This window comes from Peromyscus eremicus, chromosome 5, assembly GCF_949786415.1.
Source record: "Peromyscus eremicus chromosome 5, PerEre_H2_v1, whole genome shotgun sequence".
NCBI lineage: Eukaryota > Metazoa > Chordata > Mammalia > Rodentia > Cricetidae > Peromyscus > Peromyscus eremicus.
In genome coordinates, this window is record NC_081420.1 from 137,090,720 (window position 1) to 137,109,760 (window position 19,041).

The following is a 19,041-nucleotide window of genomic DNA, read 5'->3' on the forward strand; positions in this document are numbered from 1 at the left end:
AAGCACATGATAAAAGACACAGTTCAGGGGCTGGAGAGATGGCTCAGTGGTTAAGAGCACTGACTGCTCTTCCAGATGTCCTGAGTTCAATTCCCAGCAACCACATGGTGGCTCACAACCACTTGTAATGAGATCTGTGCCCTCTTCTGCAGGGACACATGCAGGTAGAATACTTATACATAATAAATTAATAAATCTTTAAAAAAAAAAAAAAGACATAGTTCAGCAGTGCGAGCTCCTTTATTAGCCACCTCCACTTCTCCAAGTGTGCTCAAGTAGAAAAGAACCAGCAAGACACTGGCTGAGGACAAGGGACAGGACGCGGCGGGGTCCTGAGATCAAGCTGAAGCTGGGTTCTGGTCAACGGTCTCCGCTGGCCTGTGTCTATGCCATGCCCCCAGCTTTATGCCTGGCCGCCCCTGAGAGGCAGCACTTGGAGGCTGAGGGAAACGAGCATAGTGGGACCAGAGGGGATGGGTGCCAGGAATGGAGGAGAAACAGCAGCAATTCAGCTAGTCTGGATGCCAAGCCTCTGCCACCTCAGCTGGACTGACTTGAGAAGAGGGGCTGCTGGGAAGCCCTCCACTCACATCTAGGATAGTTGTTTTAGGCAGAATAGATGGAGAAAAGTATGAGGAGAGAGACCAGTTCTGTACCTGGGACTTACAAAAGTGAGCAGGGGTAGCTGAGAGGGTAAGGTAGTGAAAATACAAAGTATCCGGCATGGCCTCATTTGGGGTAGGTATGACTCAGAGGGATTCCCGGGCACTGAGGCCAGGCATGACAGATGTGTGCAGCTGGGCAAGCTGATGTGACAGGGTTTGTTGCCATCCCCTCCCCTGCCAAATAACAAAACCCACCCATAAATGAAAGAGAAGAGACAGGGTATCGGGTGAGGGGGTGTGTGTGGGAATGGAAGGAACAGCAGGGTGGAGATAGTAAAGGAAATGCCCAGAGTCTCCAGGCTAACTTCCTTGTGGGTTCCCCGGGCCGGGTTTAGCTGGGTAGGAAGAGGACAAGTCTGGGAGAGTGAAGTATTGGTGCTGCCGCTTCCAGACCTTGGGCAGCCCAGCCTGGAAGGAAGGTCCAAAAGTCCCAAGCCTCTCCTGTGACCCACCCTGAGCCTCTGAAAAACCACAGTCCCTCTGTCCACGTGGAAAGTTAACGGAAGAGTGCCCACAGCACCGTGGCAATGGCAGCTCCTAGCCTGGAGCCAGGCTGGCACCATTTGTAAACATTAGACTTAGTGATGTCTGGGGACACAGGAGAAGGATACCCAATCTGGACCATTAGGTTTGGACAAAGTCAGGGCAGGGACCCTAAAGACTTGGGAGGCTACCAGAGGCTCACAGGGGGCCCACAGAGGAATGGACATTTATATGCTATCAGCGTCTCCTTTGGAAGTTGCCAGGTCCCAGGAGAAGCCATCACTGGCTTCTGAGGGACATGGGCAGGCACTAAACCCCAAGGTACTGGGCACAGTCCTGACAAGCTCTGTGGAGGATACAAGCTCTACGCACATGGTTTTGTTTTGTTTTTGTTTTTTTCCAGAGGGAAGTCAGAATGGACTCTTCTTCTGAGACTCACTGACCCTCTCCATTCACAGGTCCCAAAGGCTTGACGTTGAGACCTGGGTGAAGGGGAATCTCCTGTGATGTGGGACCTCCTGTCACCATCCATGACAAGGCCAAGACTGGGGAGCAGGAAGGCAGCTGGGTGGGAGCTGCCCACAGATTCGAGGCCAATTCTATCCCACGACTGTCCCTGGAAAACTGTGTCCGGATGTCACCAGCTGGAACAGGATGTGGGACTTGGGGTAGCTCCACAGCTCTGAGAGATGGCTCTTGGTCACGTTTTCTGGGAGGCAGTGTTTATGCCAAGAGGTCCACAAAGATGGCATTGGCTGTGGTTTGGCCAAAGATGAAGGCTCCCAAGGTGACCAGAAGGACTCCATAACTGACCAGTGCCCACCAGCTGTAGGGCAGAGGACAAGAGATTTCAGTCATTTTTTTTCCAAGTCTCTGCAGACTCCTATCTGTAACAGCCAATATAATCAGTCACCCCACTTTTATAGACAGAATACCTCAGGCTTCCCAAGGACTTTCACATGCAAAGCTTTGCGACCCTAGTTCAGTTAAGGAGACCAAGACCTAGAGGAACTAATGCTCAAGGAAGGGCCCTGGGAAGACACTGAGGAAAAGCAGGAGACAGGGAATGAGATCTGGTTCATTCAAAGCAACAACAAAAAAGGCAGGGGGCTGAGAGATGGCTCAGTGGTTAAGGTCACACTGTGTTCTTCCAGGGGATCTACACATCAAGAGGCTCACAACTACCTGTAACTCCAGCTCCAGGGAGATTGAGATTGGATAGCCTCTGTGGACACACGGACACACACGCACGCACGCACGCACGCACAAAGAGAGAATTTAAAATAAAGAATAAATTAAAAAAAGAAAAGAAACAGAAGGCAGACATCTTTAACCACATGTAACAAAAATGCCAGGGGTTATCACCGGCATTGAGATGAAGGGTAATTTTATTTTCTTAAGATATTTTTTTTTTTGGTAAGATTTATTTATTTATTATGTATACAATGTTCTGCCTGCATGCCAGAAAAGGGCACCAGATCTCATTACAGATGGTTGTGAGCCACCATGTGGTTGCTGGGAATTGAACTCAGGACCTCTGGAAGAGCAGCCAGTGCTCTTAACCACTGACCAATCTCTCCAGCCCCCAAGATATGTCTGTTTAAATTCTATAATAACTTTTTGCTTTGTGTTTTTAGGGAAAGTCTCACTGTATCATCTTGGCTGGCCTGGAACTCACTGCCTTTCTGTCTCAGTCTCCCAAGTACTGAAATACAAATACTGCCATGGAATAAATTCATTTTCTCTCCCTTCCTTTCTCCCTCCCCCCCCACTTTTCTCTTTCTCTATCCCTCCCTGCCCCTCACTCACTCTCTTCCTTGTCATGGTAGGGATCGAACCCAGGGCCTTGTATATTTTAGGCAAGCACTATCCCATTGAACTACCTTCCCAACTCTGGAATAATTTTTCTTAAAGCATGAAACCTTTTTTTCAACTATTACTCAGAGAAACATACATATAAGGAAACAATGTGTTTTTCCTTCACCAGACGACTTTTTGGTGGTGTCAAATGTTTGAGTCAAAGTCTCACTCTGAAGTCCAGGCTGGCCTTAAACTCATGGAACTCTTCCAGTCTCAAACAACAAAATCATATACAAACTCCTATGTCTGTGTACACTGTACAGTTCTGTGTACTCAGACACATATATGTACAGAAACAGTTTAGGTCATAGCCTATAGGGAAAACATGTCTTAGGAGAGGGATAAGATGGGCTGTGAGAGGCACATACCCAGCTTTCCTTTTTTGGTTGAGACAAGGTTTCATTGTATAGCCCAGGCTAGCTTGAAATCATGTAGCCCAGGCTGACTCCGAACTCTAGAAATATTCTTGTCTCAGGCTTCTAGGTCCTGGGATTAGGGGGTATGCCTGGCACGGGACTCTCACCTTTTCTTCTAAAGCCTTTCAGTAGTACATGAATTGTTATAAGTAGTTCAGGTTACCTACTGCAAAAATATACATTAAAGCTCCGTAATTTGGGGAGTGATACTAGGGAATTGAACCCAGGGTTTCACACATGACGAGCACATGGTTTGCTACTAAGTTATACTTCCAAGCACCGAGAACTTTTTATTTGTGTGTGTGTCTGTGTGAGTGTATGTGCATGCGTGGAGGCCAGAAGAACCCCTCAGAGCCGGAGTTACAGGCATTTGGGGGATGCCTGGTTTGCTACATGGATGCTGGGATCTGAACTCTGGCCTTTAAGACTGAACAGCAAGCATTCTTCGCTGAGCTGTTCCTCCAGTTCCCTCCCTCTTTGGGACGGGGTCTGGCTATGTAGCTCTGGCTGGCTTGGTTCTCACTATGTAGCGTGATGCTTCATTTTTCATTGTCAACTTGACTGGATTTGGAATCACCTAGGGTATATCTGTAAAGGTGTTTCCAGAGAGGTTTAACACAGACCCACCCTGAACAGGGGGCCATAAAATTCTATGGGCTGAGGTCCCAGACGGAGTAAGAAAGAACAGAGAAGGTAAGCTGAGCATCACTGTCTGCTTCCTGACTATGGACACATGACCAAACTCCACACACTCCTGGCACCACAACAGACTGTGCCCTCATGAGCCCAAAACTCTTCTCTCTTTGAGCTGTTCCAAACTCCAGCAATCACCTTAGCCTCTGTGTGTGGAGGGGGCACCATGTGCCCCTGCCCTGAAAGCCCCACAATTTTAAGTGTTCAGGTCTCTTGACCCCTTGCCTATTTTAAGGCCCCCCTTTTATCTCTCTAAAAGGCTGCTCGGCTGGCCCCGCTTTACCTGGCTGGTTTGACCTCCTCCATCTCTGACAGTTTGGCTTGAATGAGGCACAGCCCTAGAAGAGAGGAGGTAACCCTGAGTTTGGAGGAGACAGGAGTTCCCTCCCTCAGCCCAGTCCATCCCCCTCCCCCCCAGGAGGCTGTGGTGGTGATGGAGAAAGGCTTGTTTACTCGAGATTCTGAAATCCAGATCCTCCACCCCAACCACACCCAGCAGGACACCTGGCCTCTGCTCTCCCAAGACAGGCCAGCAGCTAACAAGCACCCTTTGGGCTACATTCAGGACTCAGTGGTAGCTCACACCATCTTGCCTACTCCATGTCCAGTGGGAAGGGCTTTTGAGGAGGCCCGGGGATGGAAACAGGCTGGGTGCAGTAGATCCCTGAGCTAGGCAGACAGGATGTATTTCTGTGGATCTGCAGCTGACCTGTGTCTAGACTTTGAGTCTCATGACTTTAGTCTCAAGGTGCCACCACTGGGTTTCCTTCCCTCTGGATTGGAATAAGCCAGATCCAGGGAGCCAAGGGTGCCGCACTTGAATGAAGGGTGAGAATAGAGACCTTGGACCTGAGCCTATTGGGCTTCAAATGGGCTGTTGACAGTTGGGCTTGTTAGCCTCTGGGCAAGTTAGTACTCTCCAGTCCCAATCTCATCAGTAGAAGAGATCACAACCTTCCCACCAGGAGGTAATGTGGACTTGGTAGCACGTAGCTGAGACACGTCAGTGAGCCACAGAGGCTGGTGGTTACTCCCGCCGGCAGGTTTTGAGTCCCTGGCTGAGGTTAGGGAGGTCCTGCTGCGTGGGGGAAGATGGGGGTCCCTGGGGTGCGCACCTGGGAAGACAAAGATGAAGCAGGCTGCCAGGCCTCCGATGACCGAGATGACCTTGCCGATGTCAGGGATAAAGAGTGCTAGCAGCAGCGTGAGCAGGAACCACACCAGCGTCTGCAGGACACGGCGCCGCCGCTCCCGCCCCACGTCCTCCTCCACCGGCATCCCCTTGTAGCGCAGCCATAGGCCTTCCACCACAGCCCTGCTCACATGAGGAGGGGCTCAGGGTGCTTTGGCTAGTGCAGGGAGGGTGGGGGAAGATTCTGAATGGGCACGTATGAGCCTGGCTCCTCATCTGTGACCATCACGGTCCTTGGTTGCTATGGGCTACAGGTTAAGTTTATGAAGGGCTTTGCCCCTTTTCCTGGACACAGACACCATAATTCCCTTTATAAAAGGAATGAATTGGGGTATCCAAATGGCTGGCTGGGTCCACACAAAAGCTCAGGAAAGGATCTGGACTGGAGATCCTTACAGGGCTCACAGAATGTTCTGGAACCAGTAAGACCTGGCATGGAGTATGGGTGAGGGCATCCCGGACACAGATTCTTTCTGTGGGCTTCAATTTTCCTGGCCACAAAATAGGTTCCCCATAAGGCCGTGTATCCTGCTGGCTCCCGGGGGCTCTGGACAGGGTGGGAAAAGGGCTCACCGCCCACAGAAGTGGAGGATGGGGTAGGAAGTGAGCACGCTAAGGATGATGAAGGCTCGGGCCACGGCCACAGCCACGTCCTCCGAGGGGTAGGACCGGAGCACGTCAGGATCCACAGCAGCTCCGAAAGTCAGGAAGCCACAGATGCCTGTGGGCGAGGACAAGGGTGAGGTCAGGGCGATCCTAGGAGGGTTGAGGTGGACTGTCTTCTGATGGGGGGCGACGTCGTGCAGAACGAAGGTTGTAGCAGCTTGGGAGGTGAGGACTGAGCCTCGGAAAGGGAGCCAGGCAAGAGCAGCCGCCCTACTTCCCGCCTTCCCAGATGTCGCTTGCGCCAGCACACACACACACTGCTGCTTTCTGGCAATTGTCTCAACTTCTACACTACCCATTACATCTGCTCAAACCGTATGCTGCCACCTCATCACTCAGGTCTCAGTGCAGATGTCCCCTCCTCAGAGAACGCTGTCCTGCCGATCCGGTCACCCCCACCGCAGTCATTTGTCCTACTCTCCTTGTATCATTCACCTCTCTCTAAATCACCTGTCACCCCGTCAAAACATGTGACCCACGGCAAAAAGGACTTTCGCCTGTTTGACTCTTGTGTTTCTTTCTTTTTTAAAAAGAGATTTATTTATTTATTGTGTATAGTGTTCTGTCTGCATGTGTCCCTGCATGCTAGAAGAGGGCACCAGACCTCATTACAGATGGTTGTGAGCCACCATGTGGTTGCTGGGAATTGAACTCATGACCTTTGGAAGAGCAGCCAGTGCTCTTAACCCTGAGCCATCTCTCCAGCCCGCCTCTTGTGTTTCATGCTGTAGCTTCAGAGGCTAGGACAAGCCTAGTCCAGGTAGCTCCCGTCCTCATCTCCTACCGCAGGAGGGTGGTAACTCCCAGTTCATCTCTGACCCCTTGCCCAAATTAACCCACGCAACAGCCAGAGATTTCTCTGCCTGGTCATTTCCCACCCAAGAAATGCACCCTCTCAGGCTCCTGGCAGCATCCATCGCTGTCCCCTTGGCTGCCCAGCCTCACAGGAACTTCTTGCACCCCAGCAATGCAGACCTCCTTCCCATTCCTGCCACAGATGCCCTGCATTTGCCATTTCTCTCTGGAGCGTTCTTCTTCAGTCTGGCTTTTCCCTCATGGGCCTCTCCAGGGGCCACATCCTCAGAGAGGAGCCTTCTGTGAATGCCACCCCTAGTCAGTCCCATCCCCCAACTCCTGGCTTCATCAGCCTCCTGCCGGGAATCCCTTTTTCATTATTACTTAAATACTCCAAGACTGTCTGTCTCCAAGACTGTCAGTCCCGCCAGGGCTGGGGCCAGTTCCATGCATCCCTGTAGCAACCCCGCGCTGGGAACAGCTTCCGATAGTCACTTTGATAGTTTAGAACCAGTGAGCCGATGGAACACACTCACCTTGATGAGGGGTGGCAGCCTTGGGCAGCCTAATTCTAATCAATGTCTGCAGAAGTGTTTATCGAGCTAAGAGTGCAGAGCTTCCCTGGGAAAGCTGGACCAGAAACGGCCGGGGCTCAAGCGGGAGTGCAAGCACTCCAAGCCTGGCCTCTGGAAGAGAGCACTCACCTGTGCCCATGTAGACAGCCAGGGCTATGACCATGGCAGCTGTCACCACTCCACCCCAGGTCTTTATTTCCGGCTGCCGCATGCTGTTGAAGACGGGTACACTGCTCACGTGGCACTGTCCAGGTGAAGGGTATGGTCATGGTGGGGAAGTGACCTCATCTCCAGGTTTCAAAGGGAGGTACCTTGGGGGCAAAGGCCCCAGGGATAGGGGCAAGCCAGGGGGGCCTTGGTTCATCCATCCTCCCAGGAATCCCACCATCCTGTCTACAGTCTGGAGTCCTTCCCAGGCTGGGGGAGTAGGCTAATGGGACAGCGGGGACCCTGGTGCTGGCACCTGAAATCCAAAGCAGATGGTGGGCATAGCATTGAACACAGCCATCCAGGAAGCTGGTCTGTGGGCAAACACAAAGTGGACCTGCCTGGGAATCCCACAGAGCCATCAACTGTCCCCACCGCCCCCTTCTCCACTCTTTCATCAACCTCCGACAACCAACACCCTACACCCTGAACACACACGTGCAGAGGACCCGTGTCTACTTAAAACTCAGGGACAGGCTCTGAAAGGCCGTCCTAGGACCAGAGTCCAGAACTCCTGGCTCTTGATTGAACTGGGACTCTGCTTTTCTGAATTGTTCCTTTAAAAGAAAAAAAAAAAAAAAATCAAAGGGGGACTGAAAAGCTAGACATTGTGGTGCGTATCTGTCACTCCAGCACTTGGGAGGTGGAGGCAGAAGGATCAGGAGGGTCAAGACCAGGCTACATAGTGAGTTTGAGCCTAGCCTGGGCTACATGAGTAAATTCGGATAAATCCGAAAAGAGTAATTGGGAAAACGTGTAATTTTCCCTCTGGTAGTCCCCCTCGGTTGGGACCTTGCAATAGCACTGTGGCAGCCGCCAGATGTTGAACAGGCCCTCTCATCTCCTTCCTACAGTGATTGATGGGTAAGTGTCAGTGAGCTAATGAGCCTCAGGAGAGGCACCCATGTGACCTTTAGATGCCTGATCTGGGTAGCAGCTTCTACCCCATGTATTTCCCAGGGACCCTCACCTACCTGGTCAGGATGTCCTCTGGACGCATCTCTTTATCTGGCCAGATGTATTTGATGATTATAATGGCGGTGACGTACCAGGTGCCCACAACACTCAGGAAACTGCCAAGAAGGAGAGACTGACTTCCTACTTCCCAGCCCCAGCCACCCCTTGTCCAATCCCATCCCCAGATCTGCCACGGGGAGGAGCCTGTCAGCACTTCAGCCAGGGGACATGCGTTGGCTCGGAGACCACATTGAGGAACTGGGCTCCAAAGCACAGCCACAAGCTCAGCCTGAGCCGCCCAGGTGTGGCAAGGGCTCACAGCTGGCCGTCCTGTGGGCCTGGCCTCAGAGAACTGGGAGATTCTGGGGTAAAGGGGCGAGTGCAGATACTGGGGTGCTAACACTTAAGGAAACACACTTGGAGATGGCCAAGTATGAAACAACCCCAACCCCACAGCTTTTCAGATATGGGGCTAGGAAGCCAGACTCCTCTCTCTGAGCTCCATGGAAGACCCTACCACGCAGACAACATTAAGACCATCAACTCCCAGATTCCAGGAAAGCCAAAGCCCAGGCCAGGGTCTGCTCTTCCGCTGCCAGCCATCACCAATCCCTTCTTTGACAAGGACATTTAGATGACACCTTTCAATGTTGCGAAGGGCCACTATCTTCCTTGCTATAAATGGAAAAGGAAAGTCCTGGGCCCAGGATTCTGCAGCTCTGGTCTGCCCTGGCTTGCCTGTTCTTGCTCCCCAAGGAAGATGCCATGGGAGAGGGGCTCCCCACCAGAAATAGCTCTCCAGTTGCCTTTGATCAGAGCCTCTGTCTGGCCCAGGCTGGGTTGGGACCTCCGAACCTGGCATATTTCTGGAAGCCGATCTCCCTGGGGATAGACAGGGGCAGGATGAAGAGGAAGGCCGTGAGGCTGATGGTGAACTTGCGGTCTGTGTACCAGGGGCCGCCGCTGGCCCCTTCAGGCTCCTTCGCCATCACAGCTATAACTGCACAGGGAGGAAGGAGGGAATGTCAGACCAGGCCATTCAGGGCCTGGCCCTCCTGCTTTGGCAGGTCCTAAGACTTCCCTCTAAGAAGCAGGACTCGAAAAGCGGGCAAGGCCTAGTGTGTAGCACTCTTTCCCTCTACCCCAGGACCCTCAGGCCAAGGAGAAAGAGATGAGAACTGGGGGAGAACCTCACTCTTGTCCTGCTGGTCCCCAATGATGATGAGGAAGGCGATGCAGGTGCCGAAGGTGTAGACGGCGATGGCCACCTCACACAGCACGCCTGTCAGCTTGCCGCACACGGCCCACACCACCTCCTGGTAGGTCCTCTCATTGCTGGCCTGGGAGCAGTAGGCCAGAATGACGAGCCCACTGATGATGAAAACCAGCATGCCCTGCAGGCAGGAACAGATGAGAGGGTGTGGGAGAGGCATCCTGAGCTCATTTTGGGTATCTCTTACACCAGTGTCCAAAGCGGGTTTACAAATGGGTTTTATCTTGCAGGACAATTTTAACAGATAACTAGAGGTTACCAAGTTGAAATTTTCTTTAAAAATGAGTTTCAGGTGCTAAAGAGATGGCTCAGTGGTTAAGAGCACTGGCTGCTCTTTCAGAGGACCTGGGGTTCAATTCCCAGCATCTATATGGGGGCTCACAGCCATCTCTAACGCCACTCTGTAGGGATCTGTCACCCTCTCTGGCCTCCGCTGGCATTGCATGGCTCACAATCCCACAAGCAGGCAAAACACACACATTCATGAAATAATTAAAAAAACAAAAGCAAACAACAACAAAAAGAGTTTCATTCAAAATTTCAAACATGCAAAGAAACCGAGAACAGGACGGACCTCAAACAGCTTCAAAACAATTTATTATTTTCTTTGCTTTCCTTTTTCTTTCTTTTCTTTTTTTTTGTCTGTTGAGATAGTCTCACTTGGTAGCCCAGGCTGGAGGCTGGATTATAATTTACTATGTGGTACAAGCTGGCCTTGATCTCATGAAGGTTCTTCTGTCTCAACCTCTTGAGTGCTGAAATTATAGGCATGCACCACTACAGTAGCTCTTGTGGCAGATTTTTTTCCCTGATTTTATTACCTTTCCATTGTATTTTTGAGTCAATACAATCTTTTTATTTCATTAGTAAACATTTCAATAATCCTAAAACATAGGGTCTTTCTTTTATTTAAACATAACCACAAAATCAATATAACACCTAAAGACCTAAATATGCAGGGGCTGGGCATGTAGCTCCATTGGTAGAGTGCTTGTCTAGCATGCATGAACTCCTGGGTTTGACCCCAAGTAGTACATAAAGCCAAGAGTGGAGGCACTTATCTGTAATCCCAGCACTCAGGATGTGGAAAAAGGAAGATCAGAAGTTAAAGGTCATCCTTGGCTCCATAGAAAATTCAAGGTCAGCCTGGGCTACGTGAACCCCGTCTCAAAAAGCAAAAAATTAAATATGCAGATACTATTCAAACCTCTGATTGTTAGGAAGGCTTTTGAAATCTTAACTGGCTTTAACGGGGACTATGGGGGTCCAACCCCTCGATAGTCCCCTCCCAGGGTCCGGGAAGAATCTACAACCAACTGATATTAATCTCTGATGATAGGAAATGAATCTATGTACATGAAACTCCTTAGTCCACACAGTTTATTATTCTGTATCAGTTCTCTCTCTACACAGCTTCTATTCTGCTCTCATGCCTAGCTCCTTTCTTGCCTGATTTCTCTCTACCTTTATCTACTGTCTCCTCTAAGCTTTATATTAACTCTCTCATCTTAATTCTACTTCATCTAGGTCCTTCTCATCTCATACTTACTCATCTAGTACTTTCTATCTTAATTCTCTCATATTAGTTCTGCCCCATCTAGGTTCTTATCCATCTGGTTCCTTTCCATCTTAGCTCCTCTTCCATCTCCTTTCTCATCTTGTTCTTCCCCATCTGGCTCTTCCTCATCTTCCATCTTGTTCCTCTAGTACTTTCTTCTAGCCCTTCAATCTAGTTCCTCTCCAGTTCTTATCCATCTAGTTCTTCCAGTCTCTTTTCTCTTTTCCATCTCGTCCTTAAGTCCTCTCTCTCAAATTCCTCCTCTGAATCTCCTCATACCCCTCAGTTCTTCTCCTCCCCCAGTTCTCCAGGGTATCCAGTTATATACTCAAGCAATAGCAATCCTCCCTCCAGCCAGGTCACCAGGCTTGAGTTCCTACAGGGTCATAAAGGCAGGTAAGAATTTTCCTCAAGCACTGACTGTCAGGCTTTCCTTCACAATCCAAAAGGAGAGTGGTAAAGGAGAAGGTCAACTAAGATCTAATGATCGGTTAGTATATTAGAAAAAGGGAATTTGTGTGCTCAACTACATTCCTAGAAGTGGTTAGGTAAGAAGTTGGGAGTCTAGAATGTTAGTAAGGCTGTATAAGAAAGGAGGGTCTCACCTTAAACTGCACAAGAAATAAAGCTATCCTGACCTAGGAGACAGGTGTTGTTTTGTTTGGCCTTGGATGCTTGATGGGCATTTTAGATACATACACTGTTAGGAGTTCTTGGAAGCACACAAGAAAATCATTTTAGGATACAAAAGCTAAAATATCACCAAGGCTTCTTAAGCCATGGCTTGACCTTCAGAAAAGTCCTTGACTTTTCCAAGTGGTAGCTTTTGGGTTAGCAGCTGGATTCCATTTCATTTTCCTGCGGCTTTCAGCATGGCCTCAGTGGGAAGAGTTCTGATACCTGACTTAGACTTCATTCTCTTTCCCTCTTCTACGCTCCTCTTTCCTCTGTTCATACTCTTGTGTTGGTTCTGAATGGTAGCTTTAAAAGAAGGTTCTGGAATAGATTGGTAATGTCTATTTGTTATAAGGGAGGGAAGAACGACAGCGTAAGTCCTCTATCACTCAGCTCTCACTCAAAGCCTCCCTTGGAAATCAAAGGGCCCGCCCACGGGCACCGCCCACCTCTGCTGCCAGCGCACTCACCATCTGCAGGGCGATGCCAGCTGCCACGCCCCCGGCCGTGCTGAAGGCTGCTGGGAAGTTGAGCAGTCCTGCACCCAGGCAGGCATTGACAACGATGAAGACAGCCCCAAGCGTCGAAGTGGTGCCTCTGTCTGGCTCCCCGGGAGATGCCTCCCCCTCACTCTTGGGGGCCATGTCCACACAGGGGCTTTGCAGCAAACGGGCCCGCTCCCCAGCATCAGTGCTGGAGCCCCACTCGCTGTAGTCGCTGTTGATGCTGACCTGGGCCATGGTCCAGGACTATACTCTTCTTCTGAAAGCTGTGGGTTCTCCCTCACGACCACATTCCTGGGGTAGCTGAGAGAATATCTGCCCCCTTAGGGCCACTACTCTAGGGGACCTGGGCAAGGCAAAGAAAGGCAGACATTATGTTTATCCTGGAACAGTGAATCTGGGGCACAAAAACATGATGCAGCTTTCCCAAGATCACACGGCTAGGATCCATATAAGTGCCAAGCACTAGTCAACTGCATGGCAGGAGCTCCACATGGCGCTGCTCTGTGCAGAACACGATACTGAGGTCACCGTGTGGGTGACAGACCCAGAAACGCGTCAGCCGCACACCCAATTTGTTTTACTCTTATAGGCTAGAAAGGTAAATAAGACCTAAACGTAAAAGAGTGGGGCTGGGTGGTGGCGGCACACGCCTTTAACCCCAGCACTCCAGAGGCAGGCGGATCTCTATGCGTTCGAGGCCAGCCTGGTCTACAGAGCGAGTTCTAGGACAGCCAGGGCTACATAGAGAAACCTTGTCTTGAAAAACCAAAACCAAACAAACAAAGAGTGGGAGAGGCCAGGTCTACACAGAGAAACCCTGTATCAAAAAACTAAAAAACAAACAAAAAACCAGACACAGAAACACACACAGAGAGACACTGAATGAATGAACAAAAATCAACTAGCAACAACATTCCCAGGACATTCTTCTGTGACCTAGAGCATTCATCCGTTTGCCTCTGCCTCCTTCCGGGGCCTGCTGATGAGGCCAGGCTCGGCACCTTCTCACTCTGGGTAAGCACAATCCAACTGCAGGCTTTCCTTTAGCCTTGCTCCTTCCTTGAAAACCAGGAGGTTCACTCTTCTCCAAATCTTGAAGTACTTTCAGGAGCCCAGCTCTGAAAACCGACATGTTCTCCTCCCTCAGTGCCAGTCTGAACCTCCAAGAGGAATAATCTTTCATCTTTCTTTTTTCTTTTTTTTTTTTGGTTTTTCCAGACAGGGTTTCTCTGTGTAGCTTTGCGCCTTTCCTGGATCTCGCTCTGTAGACCAGAACTGGCCTCAAACTCACAGAGATCCGCCTACCTCTGCCTCCCGAGTGCTGGGATTAAAGGCGTGTGCCACCACCGCCCGGCCTTCATCTTTCTTTTTTAAGATTTATTTATTATGTATGCAGTGTTCTGCCTGCATGTATGTCTGCAAGCCAGAAGAGGGCACCAGATCTCACTACAGATGGTTGTGAGCCACCATGTGGTTGCTATGAATTGAACTCAGGACCTCTGGAAGGGCAGCCATCTGGTTAACTCTTAACCTCTGAGCCATCTCCCCAGCCCCTGAATAATGTTTCTTATATTTTTGCTTGTGAGCCTAACCTTTAACGGCTGAGCTATCCCTCCAGCCTCGAATAATGTTTCTTAAAGAGTCAAAGCTAAGCCCACACTAAGAGCAACCCAAAGGTGGGCACTGTGGCTCATGCCTATAATCTCAGTAATTGAGAGGCAGAGGCAGGCGGATCTCTGTGAGTTCGAGGCCAGCCTGTTCTACAAAGTGAGTTCCAGGACAGGCTCCAAAAGCTACACAGAGAAACCATGTCTCAGAAAACCAAACAACAACAACAAAACATATCTGAGTTGGGAGGGGCTGTGCTTTCATCTTAGACTCGGAGGGCTGAAGCCTAACCTCAACACTTCCTAAGTGCATGGCCTTGGGTGAGTCACTTTAACCTGCTGAGCCTTTTCATGGCATAAGTTCTCGTGAAGAGCATGCTGATATCAGTAAGCATTACCAGGCGGGGATGGTGGGTGGTAGAGTCTCGGGAGTCAATTCCTAACAGTCACCACTTTGGGGCTGGTGAGATGGCTGAATGGGTAAAAGCACTTGCAATCAAGACTCATGACTCCAGTTCGATCCCTAGAATCCACATGGTGGATAGAATGAACTCCTGCAGGTTGTTCTCTGACCATACAGGAACCATGGCACCACATACATTCATTCATTCATTCATTCATTCATATTCTTATTCTCTATAATTAAAAAAAAAAATCCCATTTCCTCTCCGCAAAGGCAATGATTCAGCCACAACCACTGTCCACCCCATCTCAAGCTATCCCTCTTGATAAGGTCAGCCCACTGGGGGGTCTAGAACAGACAGAGGCCCCCCAGGAGTGTTTCCCAGGTGTTCCTTCTGATGGTGGACCAAGCTGGGGACATCACCCCAAGAAGAAAGGGAAAAGTGCAGGTGGTCTGAGACACCTGCCATTGAGTAACTAAGGGACACGGTCCTAGTGCACACACTTCTGCGGGAGCCACAGTCAAGAAACATGTCTAGCCACAGACTTTTTCCTCTGACGCAATCTGCCCCTCAGCCAGCAACTCAGCAAAATCTCACAGTGGTGAGTAGTGAAGGCAGTCTGGGGACTCCCCAGGTCCAGGCATAGCTCCAGAGAGGTCGAAGGCCATCCGTTCCGCACTGCTAACCCCACAGAAACAGACATTAAGGTCGCATGGTCCCAAGCCTCTCTCTAAGAATCAGGCTTCCCTTTGGCACCCTTGTCCCAGACCTGTGCCATGTGCCCAGCCTCTCCGGCAACCACACAAAAGCTCAGGCTGAGTGACTGCACCCCGTGAACTCTCACTGGTCTGAGAGCCATCACCCCTACCCCAATTAATCAACCCCACTGTTTGCAACTTACCTGCTATCCTAGAAGAGGGCTGTTCTCTCTGCCTAAGGTATGGGGTCCGAGTCTCCTCACATCCCCTTTTGGCCTCAAGATCTTCTCAAGGCTTTACCTAAAATCTGCAGTCAGCACATGGAAGAGTTTGGCCTTTTGCAGCTGGCTGGCGGGACGGGGAGGTTGGGGTAAGGAGTTACACCGAATAGTTCTGAATAACCCATAGTAAGGAGTGGAGTGCCAGATCGGATAGGGCAATGACCCATGGAGGGAAGAGATTAAGCTAAGGTCACAGCGAGCAGTTAGCGGGGTCAGAACTATAAGCACAACACACACATGCTTAGGTCAGTGATGGAACAGATTTTACCCGCTTCCCAGTCCAGCCTGGGGCCAGCACCGAAACACGAGGTTTGGTTGAATGGGAGGTGGGGAAGGGAGCACGCGGCTAGGGTGGGCTTGGGTGAGCCCCAGGCATGACGTAAAATCGGTGGGTTGCGTGTGTAACTCGGGAGCTGACTCGATCCTGGCCTAGGACTGAATGGAGAGCCGCCAGACTAAGGCGTGGCTGGGCTGGTGCAACGGAGGACAACAGAGAAGACGGCCCTGGAGCCTTGCAGGGACCCGGCCGCGGCACTGATGGGGGACTCCAAGGACCCGGAAACCCTACAGCCCCACCTTGCACCGCCCGTACCTCCCTTCACAAACCTCGTAGGTGTCTTGCCCGAGCCGACTCTAGAAACACGTGAGCTTGAATCACATGACCGCCCGGCTAGCACAAGCCACAGGACACTCTGGGAATTGTAGTTTTTTAAGCCAGCGTCACCCTCCGACCGCATCAGCTTCTCAAACCTAGGACACTGTTCCGAGCCAGCTTGGCTCCCTGCCAACACGTTTATCCAGTTATTTTTAGGAATGGTCTCTCGGCCAAACCAAACATTGTTCCTTCCCCCTGGAAAGAGCGTTAAGAGGTTTGGCATCTTTGTCCTCGGGGACAGTGGGCCAAAGCCATTTGGCCTCATTTTCTTTGTTCCTGCATTCATTTCCCCAGCAAGTGACTCCAGAGTTTCTTTGACCGAAGAGTGTGAGGGACCACTGAACAAAAGAGAAAGAGTTTGAGCATTCATTAATCCTTGGCTACAACCTCAAGGCTAGATTTCAGAAGTGTTTGAGGCGTTGCAGGCTCTCAATTTATTGAATGAAGGTGAGACTGCCTTGGCTTCTGTACTTGGCTGTATGCCATTTACAAATAAAGCCAATTTCTGCCTCTTTATTTGTGGTACTAGAGCTTGAAACCCGGACTCTAGGGAAGAGCTATATTTTTCAGTTACATCCTTAGTCTAGTTTAGTTATTTTTTTTCTTTTACACTTACTTGTGTGTGTGTGTGTGTGTGTGTGTGTGTGTGTGTGTGTGTGTGTGTACTCCACAGTGCGCATGTGGAGTTCCTAGGGCAACTTTTCATGAGTTGATTCTCTCGTTTCACCCTGTGATTCCTAGGGATCGAATTTAGATTCTCAGGGTTGAACCTTGCATTGGCCCTAAGTCTCATTTTAAAAATACAGAAAATGCCAAGTTGGATGTGGAACTGTAAGCCCAGAATTCAAGAGGCTGAGGCAGAAGGGTTGTGAGTTTGAAGCTGGCCTGGCTACACAGCGAAAACAAAACACACACCACAACCCCGTCCACCCAAAAAAGATAAAAAAGAGACAATATTACTGAGATTACCAGAGTCAAGGGCAGTTGTAAAAAATAGTATAAAGAGATCCTGTGTGCCAGTTTGCCTCAATGAACATATTTTGCAGAACTTTAGCTACAGTATCATATCATGACATTGACACAATCTGCTGATAATCTTATTATTTTTTAATTTATTTATTTTAATGTATGTGGGCATGTGTTTGTATGTGTGTATGTATGTATATGTGTATGTATGTATGTATATATGTATGTATGTATGTATGCAGGGCATGCACGGCTGATGTGTCTACTGCCCATGGAGACCAGAAGAGGGCATCAGATCCCCTGAAACTGGAGTTACAGAAAGTCATCAACTGTCATGTTGGTGCTGAGAATTGAACCTGGGACCTCTGGAAGACCAGTCAGTGCTCTTAATTCCTGAGCCATCTCCCACAGCCCCTGCTGATATTCTTTAAATCTCTCATTTTATTTGGCTGTATTTGTTCTATATAATTTCATCACACCTTAGTGAGATTGGATCTGAGTTCAGTTTCCACTACTCACAACCACCTGCATCTCCAGCTCCAGAGGATCTAACATCCTCTTCTGGCCTTTGAGGTCACACACACACACACACACACACACACACGCCCCACATGAATAAAAACAAATAAAATGTTTATCATGAGAGTAAGGATTGTATATCCATATCACATGCAAGAGACCAAGCATTTCTATCAACACAGGGTTCAATCCTTTAAAAAAAAATAAAATAAAATACAGTGAGATAAAACAAAACTAACACATTGGAATCGGACAAAACATACAAAGAGAAGGAAAAGAACCCCCAAAGAAGGCACAAGAAACAGAGACCCACTCATTCACACACTCAGGAATCCCAGAAAAACATTAAACTGGAAGTCATAAGATGTATGTATGCAAAGGACCTGGTGCAGACCAGTGCAGGCCCTATGCATGCTGCCTCAGTCTTTGTGAGTTCATATGAGCTTTGATCATGTTGATTTAGAGGACCATGTTTTCTTGATGTCCTCCAACCCCTCTGGCTCACACTCTGCCTCTTATATCTTTCCATCTCTTCTTTGGGGTTCCCTGAGACCCGAGGGGAGGGATTTGATGGACACATCCCATTAAGGGCTAAGTGTTCGAAGGTCTCCAACTGTCTGTACAATGTCTGGATGTAGGTCTCAGTATTTGTTCCCATCTGCTGCAGGAGGAAGCTTCTCTGATGATGGCTGAGCAAGGCACTGATCTATCAATAGATCAGAATACTTTTTTTTTTTTTTTTTAGAACAGTAGTATTTGGTTTTACTACAGGTCCCTGGGATATCTAGTCTCAGGTTCTCGGTCACCCAAGCAGTGTCTGGTATGGGTTCCATCTCATAGAGTGAGCCTTAAGTCAAATGATACCTTGGTTGACTGCTCCCACAAGCTTTGTGCCACCATCCCACTAGCATATCTTGCAGGTAGTAACCATTTTAGGTCAAGGTTTCGTGGCTGGGTTGGTGTTTATGCTTCTTCTTTGGTAGCGTCAGAGTACCTTCCTGTATCAAAGATACTGACACGTAAGGGGGAAGGCTCTATGCAGGTACTGTCTCAGCTTCTCCATGTTCAATGAGGTGTGTAGGTGTTGTCTTCAGTATGTGAATATGTATATATGTGTATGTATATATATGAATATATATATATTTGTATTCATTCTATAAGTTCTGTTACTCTAGAGAACCCTGACTAATGAAGTCTGGTAGAATTCTGTGCTAAAACCATCTGAGCTTTTTTTGAGAGGGGCATTTTTAATTACAGTTTCTATTTCATTAGGGTCTATAAGTCTATTTAAATTGTTGATCTGATCTTGATTTAACTTTGGTAAGTGGTATACATCAATCAAAAAGTATCCATTTCTTTTAGATTTTCCAATTAGATGGAGTACAGGTTT

At 49.1% G+C, this 19,041-nt stretch overlaps 1 protein-coding gene across 2 annotated transcripts; it reads right to left on the minus strand.

Annotated features, from left to right (window-relative positions):
- Positions 1-221: 221 nt before the first annotated feature.
- Slc38a7 (solute carrier family 38 member 7) lies at positions 222-16,170 on the minus strand. 2 transcript variants are annotated; one of them, XM_059264632.1, is made up of 12 exons: positions 16,118-16,170; positions 15,434-15,537; positions 12,486-12,864; positions 9,705-9,903; positions 9,365-9,509; positions 8,527-8,625; positions 7,809-7,866; positions 7,475-7,589; positions 5,883-6,030; positions 5,233-5,432; positions 4,401-4,455; positions 222-1,974 (listed from the first exon to the last, which is right to left on the minus strand). In XM_059264632.1, exons 3-12 carry the CDS (start codon positions 12,753-12,755, stop codon positions 1,872-1,874), a joined length of 1,392 nt encoding a protein of 463 aa, XP_059120615.1. In that variant the 5' UTR covers positions 12,756-12,864; positions 15,434-15,537; positions 16,118-16,170; the 3' UTR covers positions 222-1,871. The 2 variants fall into 2 exon arrangements, with proteins under 2 accessions (XP_059120615.1, XP_059120613.1); XM_059264630.1 differs by having other exon boundaries at positions 15,434-15,578; positions 16,118-16,143.
- Positions 16,171-19,041: the final 2,871 nt, after the last annotated feature.

Coding starts and splice junctions, on each gene's coding strand:
- Slc38a7 (XM_059264632.1), bottom strand. CDS start 12,755: ATGGCCCAGGTCAGCATCAACAGCGACTACAGCGAGTGGGGCTCCAGC. Junction 7,867..8,526: donor CCAGAGGACATCCTGACCAG/GTAGGTGAGGGT, acceptor GTTTGCCCACAG/ACCAGCTTCCTGGATGGCTG. Junction 5,433..5,882: donor ATCCTCCACTTCTGTGGGCG/GTGAGCCCTTTT, acceptor TCATGTGAGCAG/GGCTGTGGTGGAAGGCCTAT.